General features: G+C 43.3%; 1 protein-coding gene across 4 annotated transcripts in view; it reads left to right on the top strand.

Annotated features, from left to right (window-relative positions):
• The first annotated feature begins 1,886 nt into the window (after positions 1-1,886).
• The window catches only part of FLACC1 (flagellum associated containing coiled-coil domains 1), a 36,292-nt gene continuing 16,144 nt past the window's right edge, over positions 1,887-22,034 (top strand). For 2 of the 4 annotated variants that reach the window (XR_014079998.1, XM_081581882.1), the window contains exons 1-10: positions 1,887-2,277; positions 9,102-9,288; positions 9,777-9,851; positions 12,538-12,586; positions 14,308-14,441; positions 15,585-15,678; positions 17,709-17,770; positions 19,380-19,477; positions 20,538-20,590; positions 21,672-21,771. Coding sequence is in view for 3 of the 4 variants with exons in the window: in XM_081581882.1 (XP_081438008.1) it covers positions 9,176-9,288; positions 9,777-9,851; positions 12,538-12,586; positions 14,308-14,441; positions 15,585-15,678; positions 17,709-17,770; positions 19,380-19,477; positions 20,538-20,590; positions 21,672-21,771 (778 nt within the window). In the remaining variant the exon portion in view is untranslated. Of the gene's footprint in view, positions 2,278-9,101; positions 9,289-9,776; positions 9,852-10,873; positions 10,950-12,537; positions 12,587-14,307; positions 14,442-15,584; positions 15,679-17,708; positions 17,771-19,379; positions 19,478-20,537; positions 20,591-21,671; positions 21,772-22,034 lie in introns of all 4 variants that reach the window. The other 2 variants (XM_081581883.1, XM_081581884.1) reach the window with 2 other exon arrangements.

Below are 22,034 nucleotides of genomic sequence, written 5' to 3'. Positions count from 1 at the left end.
GACTCGTTCCAAAATGGGAAAGGAGTATGTCAAGGCTGTATATTGTCACCCTGCTTATTTAACTTATATGCAGACTACATCATGAGAAATGCTAGGCTGGATGAAACACAAGCTGGAATCAAGATTGGTGGGAGAAATATCAATAACCTCAGATATGCAGATGATACCACCCTTATGGCAGAAAGCAAAGAACTAAAGAGCCTGTTAATGAAAGTGAGAGAAGAGAGTGAAAAACCAGACTTAAAGCTCAACATTCAGAAAACTAAGATCATGGCATCTGGCCCATTGCTTCATGGCAAATAGACAGGGAAACAATGGAAACAGTGACAGACTTTATTTTCTGGGGCTTCAAAATCTCTGCAGATGTTGACAGCAGCCATGAAATTAAAAGATGCTTGCTCCTTGAAAGAAAAGCTATGACTAACCTAAACAGCATATTAAAAAGGAGAGACATTACTTTGCCAACAAAGGTCCGTCTAGCCAAGGGTATGGTTTTTCCAGTAGTCATGTATGGATGTGAGAGTTGGACTATAAAGAAAGCTGAGCGCTGAAGAATTGATGCTTTTGAACTGTGGTGTTGGAGAAGACTCTTGAGAGTCCCTTGGACTGCAAGGAGATCCAACCAGTCCATCCTAAAGGAAATCAATCCTGGATGTTCATTGGAAGGACTGATGTTGAAGCTGAAACTCCAATACTTTGGCCAACTGATGTGAAGAACCGACTCCTTAGAAAAGGCCCTGATGCTGGGAAAGATTGAAGGCAGGAGGAGAAGGGGATGACAGAGGATGAGATGGTTGGATGGCATCACTGACTCGATGGACATGAGTTTGAGCAAGCTCCGGGAGTTAGTGATGGACAGGGAAGCATGGCATTCTGCAGTTCATGGAGTCGCAAAGAGTTTGACATGACTGAGCAACTGAACTGAACTGAACTGATGGAGTAGAATCAATGGATGAACTTACAACAATGTTTTAAAAGCTTTGGCTTGTGACTCATCAGCGAGTCATGAAATCTAAAAGGTGGATTTATAATCAGCTTTTATTTTAACTAAAAGAATTGTTAAAAATTGTTACAAGAAGGAATAGATTGGCAGTTTGGTGTTGACATGTACACACTACTGCATTTAAAATAGATAATCAACAAGGACCTACTGTATAGCACAAGGAACTCTGCTCAGTATTCTGTAGTAACCTAGATGGGAAAAGAATTTGTAAAAGAATAGACATATGTATATGTATAACTGAATTACTTTGCTGTACACCTGAAACTAACACTACATTTTTAATCAACTCTACTCCAATATAAAATAAATTTTTAAAAATAAATAAAAATTTAAAATTATTTAAAAAAAGAAGATAAAATAGTATTTAATAAGGGTATTATTTCATGTAATTTTTATTATAAAATGTGTAAAATATAGTGAGGTGCAGTAGAATAAAAATAAAAGCTACTGGTCTTTGATAAACATGCTTCTTTTTTTCTGTAATGAGTAAAAGCAGCTTTCTTTAAGGCAAAAAATCTGAGCTTCTTGGTAACTGAAAAAGGACTCCTGCCCCAGGGGATTTGTACTTTAACAGATTTCAAAGCCTGAAATTCAAGGAAGAAAGTGCCTACTTTAGAGTTTTAGGTTTCTGTGAGCAAGTGACAGAGGAACTTAAAACCCATCACAGATCCTGTCTGGAAACGACTGCCACAGCCTACTAAGCCTAGGAGTGCTGCTTAATTCTGTCTCCTCCGGTAGTATGTCTTAAGCATATCTTGTCTCACATCTTGGAGAATTTCTTAATGGCTGCTTCTCCAGCCTCCTCTCTTAAGAGCTGAGGGCCTGAGCCAATGAGGTGCTGCTGTTCTGTTTCCATAGCAACAAAAGAAACAAACCTTCCCCCACCATCTCCAAAGGACAAATCTCACAACTCCAACTCTCACAAGAGAGTCTGAATGAAGGGGTGACTTTCTCCTCTAGTTTGACTTTCAGTGCAATACTGAAAGACTCAAACTGGGTTGTCTTCAGAAGGGAAACTCATGCCCATGCCCGGTCAGCCTTTGTGAAAAGTTTTGACTGGATTCCCTGGATTACTGTGGATTTTCTGCTCTGGCATTTCAATCACTTGGAATGACCACTAAAATCTCGCATCCTGGAACCCTCCGGATTTGACCTAAAATGAATTCTGATTTTGCATTGATGAAAAAGAGTTTCTCTATAACCTTGTGGTGCCTTTAAGACTCTTGACTTGAAGAGAAACTACATGGGGAAAACAAATCTTTGGGCGGTCCAAGGTAAGCTCTTTGGAAAGATGTTTCATAAAAATTTTCTTCTTCTGATTATTAATGCTAACCTTTCTGGAGGCTCAGCTGCACACTTGTGACTACAGAGTCACTAACTGGCACATTCAGTCCACTGAGTCTCAGGTAAAGTCATCAGAAAGAGATATAGGAAAGGAAAAGAATGAGGAGAAAGAATTCTAAAACACACACACACACATCTATAGTCTTAGAGCCATAAAATGCAAAAATGCACATGTAGCCACTGTATATGCATTAGATCTATCCATGCTGATATGGAAATATCTATTAGATATCCTGATGTTATTTAGTTGCCAAGTCGTGTCCAGCTGTTTTGTGACCCCTTGGAGCTCGCCAAGCTCCTGTGTCCATGGGATTTCCCAGGCAAGAATACTAGAGTGGATTGCCATTTCCTTCTCCAGGAGATCTTCCTAACCCAGGGATCAAACTTGAGTTTCCTGCCTGGCAGGCAGATTCTTTACCACTGAGCCACCTGGGAAGTCCAGATATCCTGTTTTATATATATATATATATATATATATATACACACACACAGAGAGACTAAAAAAGCAAGGCATGGTGTAGTGTGTAAAGTGTGTTCTCATTTATGTAAAAGATTTTAAATATTATAGAATATTTCTGGAAAGATACCTTAAAAAGCTGTTAACAGCAATTCCCTCTTGGGGGACTATGAAGGCAGAGGGCTGACATTTAGCTCGTATGCACAGTTACTGAAATATAAAAATACTGCCATACTGGCTGTACATATATGTTGTTCAAGCCCCTCGAATGTCATGCTCACCTCCTTGGTTACCCCCACACTTCCCCTGGCACCCCAAACCTCCTCAGGATTCAGCAAGTGATTAATACCTGGTGTGGAGATGGGAGTGGGGTCCTCCATCCCTATAATCCTCAACTATTCTGCTTGTTCCATAGCCTTGTCTTACTGGTAGTTAATAATTTTGAGTATCATCCCCCCAGGTATTCGGAGGCCTTTATTTTTTAAGAGCAAAAGAATATGCACCAAGGCATTACTCATAATCAGAAAAAAAGGAAACAAGCAAATGTTTGTCAATACAAAACTAGTTAAAAATATAAATGAGTAGTACATCCATAAATGAAAAATTTACAAAATCATGATAATATAGAAACGAATTTCAGGCTTTTAAAATTTTATTTAATTTTATTTTATTTTGTTTATTTTTTGTTCGCTTGGATCTTTGTTGCTGCACGTGGGCTTTCTCTAGTTGCAGTGAGCGGAGGCTACTCTCTTGTTGTGGAGCATGGGTTCCAGGGTGTGAGGGCTCAGTAGTTGTGGCACTTGGGCCTAGTTGCCCTGCAGCATATGGAATCTTCCTGGACCAGGGATGAAACGTGTGTCCCCTGCTTTGGCAGGCAGATTCTTAACCACTGGACCACCAAGGAAGTCCTCAGGCTTGTTTAAAAGGTTTGTCTTAAATAATTAAAATTATAGATTTGCTTTAAATTTGCTTTAAAATAATCTAGTGTTAGAAAAGTAGGTTAACTCAGTTCAGTGTTCTGTGATGGCCTAAAGGGGTGGGATGGGGGAGGGGGAGGGAGTCTCAAGAGAGAGGGTATATATGTATAGTTACAGCTGATTCACACTGTTGTACAGCAAAAACCAGCACAACATTGTAAAGCCATTATTCTCCAGTTTTAAAAAAGGTGAGCCAAGATGAATGAGACTAGCCATAAATTGCTAATTATTGTAGCTAGGGGACGTGTCAGTTTACCATACTCTTTTCTCTACTTCTGTACATTTTTAAAATTTCTCCACAGTAAACATAAGTTTAAAAATAATTGTATGATTGTACATGTACATAGTTACTGACTATATGTTTTAAAAAGCGTATCTAGGATGTAAGTAGAATTTGTTTTCATTTATAGAAAATTATGCATCTGTTTCTTTAGACTGGAGAGAATTCTAGAGGGCACTCACCAAAATATTTTCAGTGGTCATCTCTAGATGCTAGTATTTTGGATATTTTTACTTCATTTGGCTTTTCTGTGTTATTTTCTTTACAATGAACATATTTCAATTTAACACATATTTTTTAAAAAGCCTATTCTCCCACAAATTTAGAAAAAAAAGCTTCTGTAAACAAAATATTTTTTCATAATGTTCCTAAATTCACTTGCCAGTTTTTGAAATCCTAATGTATGCAAGGCAGTGTGCCAAGAACTTTCCTGACATGATCTAATTTCATGTGCCCAGTAACCCAGTGAAGAGACATGAATTTTTTCCCCATTTTGCAGATGAGGAAACTGAGACTCATAAAAGTGAAAGTACATTTATTGGGGTCCCACAGATGATAAGTGGAGAAGCTTCTGTGCAAAATCAGACCCAACTGATTCCAAAACCCAAGGGAAATTTTAGTAAAGAATGTTGTGAAGAGGAATATAATGGAATATTACTGAGTCACAAAAAGAATGAAATCTTGCCATTTGTAATAATATGAATGGACCTAGAGACTATTATGCCAAGTGAAATAAGTCAGAGAAAGAAAAACACTGTATGATTTCACTTATATGTGGAATCTAAAAAACAAAACACCCTTTTTCATTTTTGAAAACATTCCAGTATATTCTAGTATACCTTTAGTATAAAATTTCTAATTTTAATATAACATTTTAAAATGTTTTAGTTATTTGCACTCTCTTAAAACTCAGTTTCTTTCAACCTTTCCATATGACTTTTTAACCAGCCAATCAACTCTGATTTTATCTATTCTGATAACACACCATATTGGCCTTTCCTCTCTGAACACGAGCTATTTTCAACAAAAACTTTAATAATGCCTTTTAAAAAAGAAAAAAAAGAAAAAAGAAAAGCAAATGAACTAACAAGACAAAACAGAAACAGACTCAAAGATACAGAGAATGAAGTGGTTGCCAGAAGGGAGAGTGGTAAAAAGTTGGGCAAAATAGGTGAAGAGGATCAAGAGGTACAAATTTCCAGTTATAAAATAACCATCATAGAGATGTAATTAATGTATGGCATAAGGAATATTGTCAATAATATTGTGATAACTTTGCATGTGACAAATGGTTACTAGACTTTTATTAGCTTATAATATATATAAATGTCAAATCACTGTGCTGTATATTGGAAACTAATATATTGTATCCCTTAGAAGAAATGGAGTAGCCATCATAGTCAACAAAAGAGTCTGAAATGCAGTACTCGGATGCAATCTCAAAAACAACAGAATGATCTCTATCCATTTCCAAGGCAAACCATTCAATATCACAGTAATCCAAGTCTATGGCCCAACCAGTAATGCTGAAAAAGCTGAAGTTGAACGGTTCTATGAAGATCTACAAGACCTTCTAGAACTAACACCCAAAAAAGATGTCCTTTTCATTACAGGGGACTGGAATGAAAAAGTAAGAAGTTAAGAAATACCTGGAATTACAGGCAAATTTGGCCTTGGAGTACAAAATGAAGCAGGGCAAAGGCTAATAGAGTTTTGCCAAGAGAACCCACTGGTCATAGCAAACACCCTCTTCCAACAACACAAGAGAAGACTCTACACATGGACATCACCAGATGGTCAATACTGAAATCAGATTGATTAGAGTCTTTGTAGCCAAAGTGGAGAAGCTCTATACAGTCAGCAAAAACAAGACCAGGAGCTGACTGTGGCTCAGATCATGAACTCCTTATTGCCAAATTCAGACTTAAATTGAAGAAAATGGGGAAAACCACTAGATCATGCAGGTATGAGCTAAATCAAATCCCTTACGATTATATGGTGAAAGTGAGAAATAGATTCAAGGGATTAGATCTGATAGACAGAGTGCCTGAAGAACTATGACAGAGGTTCATGACATTGTACAGAGGCAATGATTAAGGCCATCCCCAAGAAAAAGAAATGCAAAAGGCAAAATGATTGTCTTAGGAGTCTTTACAAACAGCTGAGAAAAGAAGAGAAGCAAAAAACAAAGGAGAAAAGGAAAGATATACCCATTTGAATGCAGAGTTCCAAAGAATAGCAAGGAGAGATAAGAAAGCCTTCCTCAGTGATCAGTGCAAAGAATTAGACGGAAACAATAGAATGGGAAAGACTAGAGATCTCTTCAAGAAAATGAGAGATACCAAGGGAACACTTCATGCAAAGATGGGCACAATAAAGGACAGAAATGGTATGGACCTAACAGAAGCAGAAGATATTAAGAAGAAGCGGCAAGAATACATAGAAGAACTATACAAAAAGATCTACACAACTCAGATAATCACGATGGTGTGATCACTCACCTAGAGCCAGACATCCTGGAATGTGAAGTCAAGTGGGCCTTAGAAAGTATCACTATGAACAAAGCTAGTGGAGGTGATGGAATTCCAGTTGAGCTATTTCAAATCCTCAAAGATGATGCTGTGAAAGTGCTGCACTCAATATGCCAGCAAATTTAGAAAACTCAGCAGTAGCCACATGACTGGAAAAGGTCAGTTTTCATTCCAATCCCAAAGAAAGGCAATGCCAAAGCATGCTCAAACTACCGCACAATTGCCCTCATCTCACATGCTAGTAAAGTAAGGCTCAAAATTCTCCAAGCCTGGCTTCAACAATACGTGAACAGTGAACTTCCAGATGTTGAAGCTTGTTTCAGAAAAGGCAGAGGAACCAGAGATCAAATTGCCAACATCTGTTGGATCCTCAAAAAAGCAAGAGAGTTCCAGAAAAACATCTACCTCCTCTTTATTGATTATACCAAAGCCTTTGACTGTGTGGATCACACTGTGAAAATTCTTCAAGAGATGGGAATACCAGACCACCTGAACTGCCTCTTAAGAATCTATATTCAAGTCAGGAGGCAACAGTTAGAACTGGACATGGAACAATGGACTGATTCCAAATAGGAAAAGGAGTACGTCAAGGCTATATATTGTCACCCTGCTTATTTAACTTATATGAAGAGTACCTCATGAGAAACACTGGACTGGATGAAGCACAAGCTGGAATCAAGATTGTTGGGAGAAATATCAATAACCTCAGATATGCAGATGATACCACCCTTATGGCAGAAAGCGAAGAAGAACTAAAGAACCTCTTGATGAAAGTGAAAGAGGAGGGTGAAAAAGTTGGCTTAAAACTCAACATCCAGAAAACTAAGATCATGGTGTCTGGTCCCATCACTTCATGGCAGATAGATGGGGAAACAGTGACAGACTTTATTTTTCTGGGCTCCAAAATCACTACAGATGATGACTGCAGCCATGACATTAAAAGACATTTACTCCTTGGAAGAAAAGTGATGACCAACCTAGACAGCATATTAAAAAGCAGAGACATTACTTTGCCAACAAAGGTCCGTCTAGTCAAGGCTATGGTTTTTCCAGTAGTCATGTATGGATGTGACAGTTGGACTATAAGGAAAGCTGAGAGCAGAAGAATTGATGCTTTTGAACTGTGGTGTTGGAGAAGACTTGGACTCCCTTGTACTTGGACTTGGATGGGCTGCAGTCCATGGGGTCGCAAAGAGTCGGACGCGACTCAGGACTGAACTGAACTGAACTGAATATATTGTATGTCAACTATACTTTAATAAAAAATAAAAACTAGAAGAAAAAAACTATGGTTGAGATGAATCCTTAATCACAGCTACAAAGGCCCTTTTGCCATGTAAGGTAACATATTTACTTAGAACATGGGGAAGGGGAGTAAGGGGGAGTAACATTATTTGACCTTCCATGTGCTCCAACAGATGTCGAATATCCATCCAAATCATCAGATAATCTACCAGTTCCAATCCTGCATCTTGGGGGGCTTTCTCCTGGAAATCAGCTTCTGCTGGTTTGTATGTCCTTTGCTGGCTCATAAGCTGTAGTTTCCTATGGTGTACTAAGTGAGGGAGTCCCAGTGCCGAGCCCATATGGATATCACTTGTGCAGTATTATCTCCCCTGTCCTCTCTGTTCTTGTGGAATTAAATATCCCTTAATTTGTACTCTCATTTTAGTGGAGTTTAGGAAAAGAAAGAAGATAAACAAGTGTGATCAAGGCTCCATGTTTACCTGATAGTTGTTTTGCATGCAAACCTTTGTTATAGGGTTTTTTGTTTTTATGGAGCCAAGAAGGAAGAGTTTTGGCTGTGCAATTCAGGCCAGTGACCAGGAAAGAGAAACTGAAAGATCCCCTTGCACTGTAATTTGAGTAACAGAGCTGCTTTTCTAAGAAGGTCTATGCAGGACCTACCTGTTACAGGCACGTCTCTGCACTTCAGAGATAGCTAGTGTGACCTGATGGAAGAGCAAGTGCTCAGGAGTCAGATAGACTTGTGTTTGTTTCCAACTTTATGAATTGCTATCTCTGTGACCTTTCTGAGCCTCAGTATCCTGATCTGTAAAGTTGACATAACAATAACTGATCACTTATTGTGGATCTGGCTTATGGTAAGCACTCAGCAACTCCTTCCCAGGTGGCTCAGCGGTAAAGAACCTGCCTGCCAATGCAGGAGATGCGGGTTTGATCCCTGGGTCAGGAAGATCCCCTGGAGAAGAAAACGGCAACCCATTCCAGTATTCTTGTCTGGGAAATCCCATGGACAGAGGAGCCTGGTAGGCTGCAGTCCATGGGTTGCAAAGAGTGGGACATGACTGAGCGACTAAACAACAACAACATCAAATGTTAAACGGCTTTCAAGTCAGATCTCCTGGGTGGCCAGAGATGAGGTGTTGTGCTATGTTTGAGACCCTGTACCACACTGATAGTTTCCAGAACCTGTCATCTGTGCTTTGGACTTTCCCTGGGTTCTTCCCAATCCGTCCCTAAGTGTTGTTGCTTTGACTCCCAACAGTGTAACTCTGCTGCTGTTTTCCCATTTTGGTGAGGGCCTCCTGACCAAGCAGCCAAGACAGCCCTTGACCTGCCATGTACCCCAACCCCCTTGTCTACTGCACCTGCTGGGATCCCTGGAACTTGGGGCCACGAAAGCTAATCAAGACCCCTCAGCCAACAAGCAAGACCTCCTCAGTGAAGCCCAAGTAAGGATTATCCAGGATGGAGTGGGGCCTGAGGGTTTGGGTTCCATTGAGTGGGCAGCCATCTTTCTCTGACAAGATTTCCAAAACGGTCATCTTGGCAGCAAAATCCCAAAGTGGCCAGAAAGCCTGGCTTTACTCACCTGTTGGCTGCACAGCACTCTGGACAGGGCAGCTGGGGCAGAGTGTGGTTTCAATGAGGAATCTGCAGAGTAAGCACAGGAGGGAAAGGGCCATGGCAGGGGCCCCCCATGCAGGACAAAGAGCTTCTGGAACTACAGGACTTCAGCCCAAGAACCCCTGGTCAGTGAACAAGTGCCAGGGCTATCGGCCTGAAGTTCCCCAGACCATCCTGATTATAAAGATTCCCATTGGCAGACCGTGTCTTCCAATTTGGGGTCACTGTGGGGGTCTCCCTTACCTGAGAGTGATAAAGCAGGTTTCTGAATTTCCAATTTTTTCTTTCTCATGATTTCCTTTTTCACTGTCAGGCTCTCTCCTCTTCCTCCAGCTGGAAAAAAACAAAATTATGCCCAACCGATAACAAAACCTGTTGTCTCCCAAAAGTAAGTATTTTCACGTCCATGGGACAGGAATGGTTTGAGGTATGTGAATAAAATAATCCCCCTTCTAGGCCTTTACAACCTTTCCTGACTTGAGGTAACTGCTCCCAAGTGTGTGAGAGAAATGCCGGAACGCACTGGGATTTCCTCCAAACCTCAGCTCCTACAGGTAGATTCTGTGGCCCTTTGCCTCACTGCTTTCAAAGTCACTTCCAAGGAGTTCTCAGCAGGGTGCCCCAGAGAGCCCCTCCCTGCCCTAAAAGCGTTGAATGCGCACGCACATCTTTGACCAAAAGGATCCCATGGATTTATGTCGTGCACTCATCCTTTTCTTGATTACTTTACTATGTCTAAGGATTTCTGTAGATTGCAGCTCTGTTTTTACTCATCAATTAAAATTTTCATTCACATTTATAAGCTTATCTAGTGTAATTTAGGTTTAGGCCTTTGCATGAAACTTTGTATTCTATTTACTTATTTGGAAACCATTTACTGAGCACCTACTATTTGCTAGACTTTGAGTCAGGTGCAGGGGGACAGCAATGAACACATCAAAGTCTCTGCTCTCCTGGACTTGCATTCTAGTGGGGAGGGGTGGGGAGTTGACCATGAATGTGTAAATCCATCCAAAGTCTGAAAACACTGTGTGAAAAAACAGAGCAGGCATAGGGAGGAGGGGATGGTGAGGGTGGGGTTGTAATTTTGCACAGAGAGATCAAGGCAATCCCTGGGTAAGAGGTCAGCAGGAACTGCGCTGACCACTGGGGTCAAGCACTTCTCGCAAAGGGAACAGTGAGTATAGAGGCCCTGGGTGGGAATTTGCTTGGCACATCTGATGTTTTCCTGGAAAGCAAAGTGGCCCACGTGGGGCCAGTGGAGGAAGGGAGGAGAGAGTGCAGGGAAATGAGCTCAAAGAAGCAGCAGAGATGCTGAATGCAGTCAGTAGAGTAATAATCACCCCTCATCCCCCGCAGAAGTCCACGTCCTAATCCCTAGAAACTGTCACTTTGTTTTGTTACTTGCAGAGGAGAAATGAAGGTGGCAGATGGAATTAGGTTGCTCATCAGCTGATAGATCATGCTGGATTATCCAGGATGTAAGGTAAAGGTGGACTTAATATAAAAGTAAAGTCCTTACCCGTGAAAGAGGAAGTCAGTTTGTCAGAGAAGGAGACGTGACAACAGAAGCACAGGTTGGAGTGATGACCTTGTTGGCTTTGAAGACAGAGGACAAGGCTACTAGGAGTAGGAGAAGCTTCTAGGAGCTGGAAAAGGCAAGGAAATAGATTCTCTCCCAGAGCCTCAAGGAGAAAGACAACCGGGCCAACACCTCGATTTTAGCCCAGGAAGACCCGTTTCAGACTTTGACTTCAGAACTAAACATAACAAGGTGTTGTTTAAGCCACTAAACTCATAGTCATTTGTTACAATAACAGTAGGAAACTCACAGGGAAGTGTGCTGGCCACTATAAGGACTTTGGTTTTCACTCCAAAAGGAATGATGTATTCGCTGCTGGGGCCACCATGACAAAAGCCACAGACTAGCTGGCTTAAGCAGCAGAAATTTATTGTCCCATAGTTCTGGAAGCTGGAAGTCCAGGATCAAGGTGCTGGCAGGGTTGGTCTCTGGTGAGGACTCTCTCCTTGGTTTGCAGATGGCTGCCTGCCTGCCACCCCCTCACCTGGTCTCTCCTTTGTGCGTGCACATCCAGGGTTCTCTCTGTGTGTCCTAATCTTTCTTGCAAGAACACCAGGAAAATGGTATTAGTGCCCACCCTAATGGCCTCATTTTAACTCAGTTACTTCTTTAAAGTTCATAAGTCCAAATACAGTCACATTCTGGGATGGCAGGTGTTAGGATTTCAATATGGTGAATTATGGGAGGGATACAATTTAGTCCATAACAGATAGGAAACCATCTGAGGATTCTGAGAAGAGTGACACAATCCAATTTGCGTTGCTTGCCACCATAGGAGAAGTTAGTTACTCTTATTCGACTCTTCCAACATCCCAGGTAAGCTCCTCTGTAAATACTCTTATGACATTTGAGTACCTGACCCTATGCTCATGTACCTGGAAAAAAAAATATTAATTATAATCAGGGTTAACACCAGGTCTCAGAACAGTAACACTTTGCTTACCCTGAATTCGTTTAACCCTGGGCACTTTCAGGGTCCCAGAACACCAATTTCCAGTGCAAACAGGAAGAAAGGCAGTTGTGCAGACACAGCAAGGATGTCACTAAAAAGCATGTGTATTGAAGTTTAGGCACCAGCTCATAGGAGAGTGCTTGGATCTTCATATCAAGTTTCTAGGCCCTTGTTTTAGGAATGGTTCTACTATTAGGCATATGACTTCCCTGGTGGCTCAGGCTATAAAGCGTCTGCCTGCAATGCGGGAGACCAGGGTTCAATCCCTGGGTCAGGAAGATCTCCTGGAGAAGGAAATGGCAACCCACTCCAGTATTCTTGCCTGGAAAATCCCATGGACGGAGGAGCCTGGTAGGCTACAGTCCGTGGGATTGCAGAGAGTTGGACATGACTGAGTGACTTCACTTTCACTTTCTTTCTACTATTAGGCTAGTGATGGATCGATTTCCTACTTTTTTACTACCTATCATTTCATTGCAATCTGTGTGCCAACCTTCCTTTTTCCCCCAACTGCCTTCTGAGCATGCCTTTCTCTTACAGAATGAAAGTCCATTTAGGAAAACAAGAGGAGAGCGATAAGTTACCTAATGTGAGTAAAACTGGGAAGAGGGCAGTGGAGCTAACATTTATTGAGGCCTGCTATGTGAAGGCATAGATCTTATACACACACTCACCTCCTTGAATCTGTGCAACGATCCCCTGAGAAGGGTCTATCAAGATCACGTTTAGTATGTCGCTGGTGAGGGGTAGAACCAGGACTTTAACTCAGCTCAGCCAGATCCCAGAGAAGGCATTTAATTACCACTTTCTTCTGCCTTGTAGTGTGTAGGGAGAGGTGAGTCTCCCACAGAAACCAGATGGTGTGAATCAGTCTGGGCCAGGGAACAGCTTAAGCCCAGATGCAGGAAACCTTCTGCTGCACTTGGGAACCCACAAAGACAAGGGGACAGACCACCAGGGCACCTGAGACAAGCCAGGATAGGAGGATGAGAGGAAAGGAGCAGGGACAGGTGTGTGCTGGAGAAAGAGATGGGACCAAACCCAGAAGGACATGACACCTGCCTGGGAGTTTAGACCTAGTTCTTTTGGTGTCTGGGAGCTTTTAGGGGTCTGACACAGGTCAGGTTTACATTTTTAGAAAATGCCCTCCAGTGGGGTATTATTGGCCCTTTTAACACTCTCTGCTTATATCTATTTTCCTTGCCTCTCTTCCCCTGCTCTGCCTCTCTTATATGAAGATCACACAGTCTCTTAATGGTCAGGAAAAAAAATAAACAAAAATGCAATAGCCCTCTAGGTGGAGAGGATGATGAACTTTAGGGGAGCCAGACTAAAGGCAGAGAGGCCAACTGAGAAGAGATCACCAGAGTCAAGGAGCAAGATGACAATGGCCTTGGACCACGTGAAGGGCAGGGGTGTGGTGAAGAGAGGATGAGGTTGAGGTAGAGTTAGGAGATAACAGGTGCTACGGGGTGTCCTGCACAACTCGAGACAGTACATCTGGGACTAGCCTGGCAGTCCAGTGCTTGAGAGTTCGCCTTGCAATGCAGGGGGTGCAGGTTCGATCCCTGGTCAGAGAGCTAAGATCCCACATGCCTTGGGGCCAAAAAACCAAAACATAAAACAGAAGCAATATTGAAACACATTCAATAAAGACTTTTTTTTATTTAAAAAAAAATAAAAAGGACCACATCAAAAAATCTTTTTAAAAAAACACCATACATCTTATCCTGGTCCACACTGGTTGGTAGCCCTGCCCAGATGAATGACTTGGTGGAACTGACTAGAATTTTGAGGGTTTTGTTTTGTTTTGTTTGCAATTGTGCTAGGTATTTTCTCATGTGTTATTTTGTTTATTCGTCAAAATAAACCCTTTGATGAAGAGCTATTATCTTCATTTTCTGATAAGCAAACTGAAGCTCAGAGATGCTGAATAACTGTGGCTAGTGGCAGAGTCAGAATTTAAACTCAGGCCCATCTAATTCCAAAACCTGAGCAGCGTCCACAACACCCAGCCACCTCCTGGCATCTGGAAGGAGAATGCAGAGGAGGAGCAGGGCTCAGAGACAGAGGGGGAGCAGGGGTCAGTGGCTGGGTTTTGCACATGTTGGGTTTGAGAGGCCTATGGGGACACCCAGGGACCAGCTGAGTCTTGCAATTTAGTTTCAGGAGAGAGGAAACTGGGGGAGGCTACAGGGGGAACACCCCACCTCGTGGGTCTAAGATGTGAGTAAGGCCCTAGAGGAATACTGGAGCAATCCCAATACTCCAAGTCTGCAATACGACCTCGCATTCCACCTTGATGCCCAGGAAGTGATAAACGTGTCACCTGGCTACCGCCTCATTCGGAACAGGGAGCAGATTTCTGTCACCTTGGGAGATGAGATGTTTGATAGGAAAAAACATTCAGAATCGGAGAACATGGGCAAAGTCAAAATTTCCAGGTAATGTCCTTGAACCCCCTCCAGCTCCCCAGACTTCTCCCCTCCTGTCCCAAGGACAAACCCCTCACTTGACGCCCAGTCCACAGTGTCCCTTCGCTCAGCCCTGTGCTGGCACCTCTCTGCTCAGAGCCCACTGGAGTCAGGAAAATGGATGGACAAGTCAGGCAGCTGATCTGGAAAATGACTGGGTTGGTGTCACTCATTCTAAAGGAGAGTAGTTGTTCCTGAAGGTAATGAGTAGATGAAATACTCATACAATGGTCTGAATTTGAAGAATGAGAACTGAGAGTAAAGTCAGGACTTCTGGGATGCCCGAGTCTGCATCTTTTTCCTTATGTCCAAAGATAACACTCACTTATGCCTCTGAGAGATGAGGTGTGTAAGACTCTGGCCTGACTCCATTCCAGTTGAGCATATGCCACCCCCTCTGTCATTCACCCACTCCCCATCCTCCAGGACCATATAAAGTCAGTCCCCACATCCTTTTCATTCTATCTCCTGAATCTCTAACTCATACCTCCTCCTTCCCCATTTCCTCCTACATCCTCTCTCTTCTTTTCTTGACCTGTTGAATTAAGGACCTCATCTCTGCTGCACTGCCCACCACCCATTTACTCCAGCTCAACCAAAGAGAGCTGAATAATCTTACAGATTTCATGGAGGCCCAAGAAACACAAAAATCCATAATCTATTCTGAAAGCCACACTCTAAAATCCCTTCTTTGTCCTGTTTCCAGCCCATTTCTTTTCTATGAGTCACTGTCAGCATCAATCCTATTCCCCCAAACTTGTGTCTTAATCCTCTGAACCTCTCCCTCCATTTCAACTATCTTTACCAGGTCAAGGTCAAACCCTAATAGATTTCTGACATCCTCCTCTTTCTCTTCTAGTCTAGTGAGTCACCAAACTACCCCTACTTGCTTCTGGCCAGTCTACCCAAAAGGGCTGTGTCTGAGCTCAACATCCCTACTGCCAAATTTCCTCCTCCCAGCCCACCCTCTGCCCCTGGACCCCCACCCCATGATGATGGAGGAAGTGCAGAACACAGCCTGGCTCTCACCGGGCCAGAGCCGGCCACGCTCAGGGAGGGCCCTGGCCGGCACAGCCTGGAAGCTCTGTGGGTGATGGCTTACTTGTCCCGCAGGACTGATATCATTACTGACCTCAAAGAACAGATCTCAGAGCTGACAGTGATCATAGAGCAAATGAACAGAGACCATCGTTCTGCCCAAAAATTGGTGAGTGGTCCTTGAGTGAGCTGACATCTCTATGGGAAGGGGAAAGACCAATAGCTTCAGATCACCTGCTATGTTCCAGGCAAGAGGCCAAGTCCCTGACTCATGGGAGCCAGGTTGCCCAAGCGACAGCTCTGCAGATAAGACCGTGGTCACCCCATCGTATTTCTCTGACTCCATCCTCATCCGTAACTGCCAAGAACTCAAGGCCTTCCTCTAATTGTTGTTCAGTCGCTCAGTCATGTCTGACTCTTTGCGACCCCATTTATCTGCAGCATGTCAGGTCTCCCTGTCCATCACTATCTTCTGGAACTTGCTCAAACTCATTTCCATTGAGTCGATGATGCCACCCAATCATCTCATCCTCTGTTGTCCCCTTCTCAATCTGCTCTCAATCTTTCCCAGAATCAGGGTCTTTTTCAATGAGTTGGCTCTTCACATCAGGTGGCCAAATTATTGGGGCTTCAGCTTCAGTGTCAGTCCTTACAATAAATATTCAAGGTTGATTTCCTTTCGAGGCTGACTGCTTTGAGCTTCAGGCCTAAGTCAATTTCCAGGAGCTCCCTGGACATCTCTGGCATGCTCAATGCCACTATCTTCTCCACTAGGAAAGAAAGAAAGTGAAGTCGTTCAGTCGTGTCCAACTCTTTGCGACCCCATGGACTGTATGTAGCCTGCCATGCTCCTCTGTCCATGGGACTTTCCAGCCAAGAGTACTGAAGTGGGTTGCTCCACTAGGGGGCACCAGCAATTTCCACCAGAGCACGCTGTGCCCTGTGTGGTGAGTTTAATTTCAGACCTTGCTGAAACTCTTGCTAATGACACCAGCGTGACCAGTACTTCAGTTTCGCTCAAAAGCTGCCCAGAAGCCCCCAGTCCCACTTCCTGTTGCTGTTGAAACTGCTGATTTCAGTTTTCACTCTTTGGGGATTGTGGTGACACTTCCTTTAGATTTTACCATCTGCTTTATCATGGACTGTTCTTCCCCACCCCAAGCAGAGGTGCCTGGTGTCCTGAGCTGGAGTGATAAACCAGAGCGACACTTACATCTCTTCACCATCCACTATTTCCTGTCTCCACCCCCAACCTGCACCATGCTTGCTGTTACTGGAACCCACGTGTGAAGGGTGCCTTCCCAGCAGGCAGTCCCTCACCTTCAGACACACCCCAGATGTGTCTGAATCCTATAGTGACCCAGCCTAGGACTCAGGCTGAGACCTTCTCTTCTGGTAATTCATCCCTGTATTTCTCTGAAAACCCTGTTTTTGTGGTCACCTGCTACAGAGAGGAAATTGAGACTCAGAAAGTTAAATAATTTGCATGAGATCACTCAGCTCATCCTTGGTGGGTTATTGGGCAAAACACACGCTTTCAAAACACTGGCCCTACTGGCCCATATTTAGAGATTATTTCCATGGAGGGACTTCACATTGTGATTCTTAAAATCCTCCCGTCACACTTCACATAGTTGTGTGAGTGCACAGAGGGGAGAAGTGCTGGCCCCCCAACCCTTGTCCCAGCTGGCAGTGTCCATTCCTCCTGAGACACCAGCCAGAGGACCCAATGTATTATAACAGAGGGCCACCTGCAACTGAGCACTTCCTGTCTCTGGAAACAGTCATTCTGCCAAGGATTTATTAACATGGTCTTTAAGTTCATCAAAGACAGGGCCTGAGTCTGAGGCCTGTTTGACTTTTCCATATCAAGCCCTTTGCACAATAAATGATTGCTCGATTAAGTTACATATCCCCAAATCCAAAGGCCATAACCTTATAGAGATTACATCCAGACAAAGAGAAAAAACCTGCCCCCCAAACAGTGAAAGGAATGGTTTCCATGCACCAACATCATGAACTGATTTCATACCAAACGACATAGAGGCAAGAATTGTTTCATTCCTTCAGTAAATATGGGAGAGGTGAGGGGAGTGGGGGGTACCCCATGAATGGGAAGGCTTCTCAGAAATTGCAAGTTGAAGTGGGAGTGGGGTCCTCATTCCTGTCTCGTTAATACTGGCCTGGCCTCATTTCCAGCTCTCTAATGAAATGGATCTCCGCTGTGCAGAGATGCAGAAGAACTTTGAAAGCAAGACGAGGTATGCTTTCTGGCACAAGTTCCTGTATACTGCAGGTCCTAAGGTTCCTGCAACCTTGCAGGATTTCAGCTCACTGGGATTTCAGACAATGGGGTGGCAAGGGGTGGGGGAGATGAGAAACATGTCTTTGGAGAGCAGGATGGTTTGATCTGAGGCCACTGAAACGTAGCACAGATGTTATTCCTGACTTTGTACTTTATCATCCAGTTATTTCAATTATAATCTCCCTTTCAGTTGATTGCTAAGAAGAAACAATTTTCAGTTCTCTATGAGATTTCCGTGGTAAACTACTATTGTTCTCAGCGCAGCCTCTCCCTGCCCCCCTCTTCTTCCTTCCCTCTCCTCTACTGTCTTGGCTGCTAGCTCAAGGCTGGGCAAAATGGGAAGAAAGTATGGGAGGGCAGGAACCAGAGCTGCAGAGACAAACTGAGGGGAAGAAAAAGGAGATGTGTTGTCTGTGTGAATGAGAAGACCCACAAAGTTCCTTTCTCAGTCCTGCTGGAGAGAAGTCCTCATAGGTGTTTCAAACTTGCTTTTAATTTTTTAAATTAATTAATTAACGTACTGATTTTATTAATAGACTATTTTTTAGATTCACAGTAAAACATAAAGTACAGAGAATTTCCACATATCCTCTGGCCCCACACCTGCACAACCTTCATCATCACTGACATCCTGTCCCACCACCATGGGGCATTTGTTACAATCAATGAGCCTACTCCCAAAGTCTTAGTTTATGTTAGGGTTCACTCTTTTTTTTTTTCCTTTTGGCTGTGCTGGGTTTTCATTGCTGCATGCGGGCTTTCTCTAGTTGCAGTGAAAGAGCCTCTCTCGTTGTGGTATTCGGCCTTGATTTCCCCAAAACATGGGGGATCTTAGTTCCCCAACCAGGGATTGAACCCGTGTCCCCTGCTTTGGAGGCAGATTCCCAACCATTGGATCATCAGGGAAGTCACTCTTGATACTGCAGATTCTATGGGTTTTGATAAATGTTTAGTGTCATGTATCCACCATTACAGTATCATACAGAATAATTTCATTGCCCTAAAAATCCTCTGGGCTCTGCCTGTTCATTGCTGTCTCCCCACTAACCTCTGGAAACCACTGATCTTTTGACCACTTCTGTAGGTGTGACTTTTCCAGAATTTCATATAGTTGGAATCATGCAGCCTGTAGGCTTTTCAGACTGACTTCTTGTATTTACCAGTATACATTTAAGGTTCCTCCAGGTCTTTTCTTGGCTTGACAGCTCCTACAGCCTTGTAGGAGCTAATGCCCTTTTTGAACACTGCCAACATCTGCCTCCTGGAGTGGAGCCTGGCAAGAACTTAGGCTCTAAAATTATCCCGGGTGTTCATCAGCTCACAATTTCTTTGCTGTAAGCAAAGACCCTGTTGTTGGGGGTAGTCTATGGCCCCCCGATGACTCCATTCAAAATAGTGGATGGTGAAAACAGAGGTCTCCTCAACTGTTTCTGGATGGATGCCAGAAGAATGTGTCAGGAAGTGAGGGCCCCATTGCCTGCCCACAAGCTGCCTGCATGAGGAGGGGAGCTGAGATCAGGCGAACCTTCTGCAGGTGACTGTGGCCTTCTCCTGGGGCCCCACAGGGAGCTCGAGGAAGCTCATGCAGCACAGCTCAGTGAGTTGGAGAAAAACTACAAAGCGGCCTTGAAGGCAGAAAAGTTGGCTGCCCAGGACAAACTAGGTAAGGTTTTGGGAGATGACCCTGGTGAGGGAGCAGAGGCTGACCGTGCAGGTCGAAGGCAAAGGAATCCCCACGGCCATGGGTGCACTCTGGCTAGACTTTCGAAGTTTCCTTCTAAAGCCCAGGAAGAGGGAGTGATTGAGAATGAAACTGAAAAAAGGGAAACCATGTCAACAAACAACCTCTCTACCCCAAGAAGTTAGAAAGGTCTGCAGCCAAGTTTTGGGGTTTGAACAAGTCCTTTCATCTCCATGAGTCTCAGTTTCCCCACCGGGAATCGAGGACAATAATATCTGCCTTTATCACAGTGGTAAAAATATGAAAGCATTTTTTAAAATATATTTAAAAGTTCTACAAATGTAATACTGTTCCAATTCAGCAATTTTCCTCACTGGTAAAATGATGGTGCTTCATCAAATGCTAACAGGCACACTGTGATTTGTATGACCTTATAACCTATAAGGGTTGTGTGGGCCACTTATCCCATTGTTTATGCTGCCCTTGGGAAGGGCAAAGTGTATGTCATTCAGAATTCTGAGTTTATAGAGTAATCTCTACAGTGAGAAGGAGAAATTCTTCCCTTTTTATGTTATATTTTTAAAAGGTGATATTAGTATTAATACCTTGCCAGTTTTCCAATTTTCTAAAGAAAAGATTTTTGTTTTAAATAAAAGATTGTTGTTTTCAGAACCAGTATACACTAGGAATGTTATTTTAAAAAGACAGAAGGTTTTGCTTCTCTTTTACCCTCAGTTGTAGGTTTGCCCCCAGGGATTAGTTCTCAGATTGGGGGGTGCCTCAGAATCACCTGACATCATTTTATCAACAGATACTGAGCCTTGCCTCTGAGACCTTGACTCAGTGGGTTCAGGGTGGGGTCCAGGTATCTGATTTCTAATACGCTTCCAGTATGACCGCTGAGGCAGCACCATGTTTTTACCACCAATGGGATGAGTTTAAGGTGTGGATGGTGTGCAGGAGGGCTCTCACATGAATTTGAAACCATGTATTTCAGAGGCATAATGATGACTTTACTCTGTTGTTTTCCTTTTGTTCTCAGAGGAGATGGGAAAAGAATATAAATATTTGAAGAATATGTTTCATATATATCAGGTGAGATTCGGAGCTCCTTGGTGGATTATGAGAGAGAAGCAAGGCTCATTCTTGGCTGATGATGTTGAGATGAATCTAGAGCACTTGCCTGAAAAATAATTTCCTGAAATCCCCAGCCTCCTAGAACCTAAGTGGCCCTCACTGCACCCAGGGAGAAAAAGTGAACCTACAGACTTTCATGGCATCCTTGCAGGACAATTTGGCCTCTGGACCCTAAAAGAGTCCACTGATGAATATGTTTGTCATGACCAAAGTAATACCTGCTCGTTGTTTTTTTTTTTTTAAAGAAATTCAAAAATCAACAACAGCAACAGCAAAAAGAACTATCGCCACTCTAAAGAAAACCACTTTTTAAGATCTGTGCTTTGTAATATCTTTAATTTTAGCAGAGTACTGGGTCAAAAGGAATAAACATTTGAAAGGTCTTTGACACATTTGACCAAATTGCCATCCAGAAAGGCTGTGTCACTCTGCACTAACTTCAGCAAGTGGAGCAGGGGGTACCCCAGAACATAGCCCATCCATTTCATCAGCTAATTTGATGGAAGCCCAGGAAGCCAGAATTAGGGCACAGTTTCATTGTAAGGGGATGAGAGAGTAGGAAATGGGAAGTGGACAGGGGGAGAGCTGGGGCAGCAAGCCCCCAGTATGGGTCCTGGGTGGCCAGGGACTTTCCAATTTTCAGCCTTGATAGTCAAGAGTCCCAGGAAACAGCTCAGTTCCAGGCAAACAAGGACAGTTGATTTAAAACATTAACATCTTGACATTTCCCTTGTTTCCTACTGTGCAATTGATAAGTAATTCATGATTCAGAGGGAGCTGACATGAGCACACACAGTGTGCTCAACTGCCTGTCTTCAAAGGAAGCCCCATTCCAATAGGGCAAACGCAATGCAGAGTCTGCTTTGATCTTTAGGGTCTTGGATCCCAGGGCTGAAATCATCGCCCACCAGTCAAAGTATGGAGGCCCCCAGCCAGGGGCTCTGGTGAGGGAAGCTGCAGAGAGCTCAGTACTGAGCCTCAGGCTAGGGTGCAGCCTTTCAGGATACTTTTCTTCATGGTACCTTTGCCTCCCCAACAGGACAGCATTTATGATGAAATGGAGGACAAGTGGTCAAAGAAGAAGGCAGAGTGGGAGAAGGATGAGAAGGTGGAGCGGGAGAGGATACTGTTACAACAAAGTGAGTTCAGAAACTTTGGACTTTTTGGTGACAAGTGCCCCAAGAAACTGGTGTTAATGTTGATCTCGACTCGAGGAAGGTGGCCTTGGAGTCATGAAAGATGATGTGCTGCAGGGCTGGACTCCTGAATGGAAAGTGCCTGGAGACTTTAAGAAAGTGCAACAAGGATGGAGTCTTTCAGGGCTTTAACCACCTGAGGGACTAAACCGTACCGTCCAGAACTCTCTGGTTGCAAGTTTGGCAATCACGAGCTGGACTGAGCT

The sequence above is a fragment of the Giraffa tippelskirchi genome, chromosome 3 (genome assembly GCF_054371585.1).
Source record: "Giraffa tippelskirchi isolate mGirTip1 chromosome 3, T2T-mGirTip1v1.2.pri, whole genome shotgun sequence".
Lineage (NCBI taxonomy): Eukaryota > Metazoa > Chordata > Mammalia > Artiodactyla > Giraffidae > Giraffa > Giraffa tippelskirchi.
Note: the sequence above shows the minus strand (reverse complement) of the source record. Positions and strands in the feature narration are given on the sequence as shown.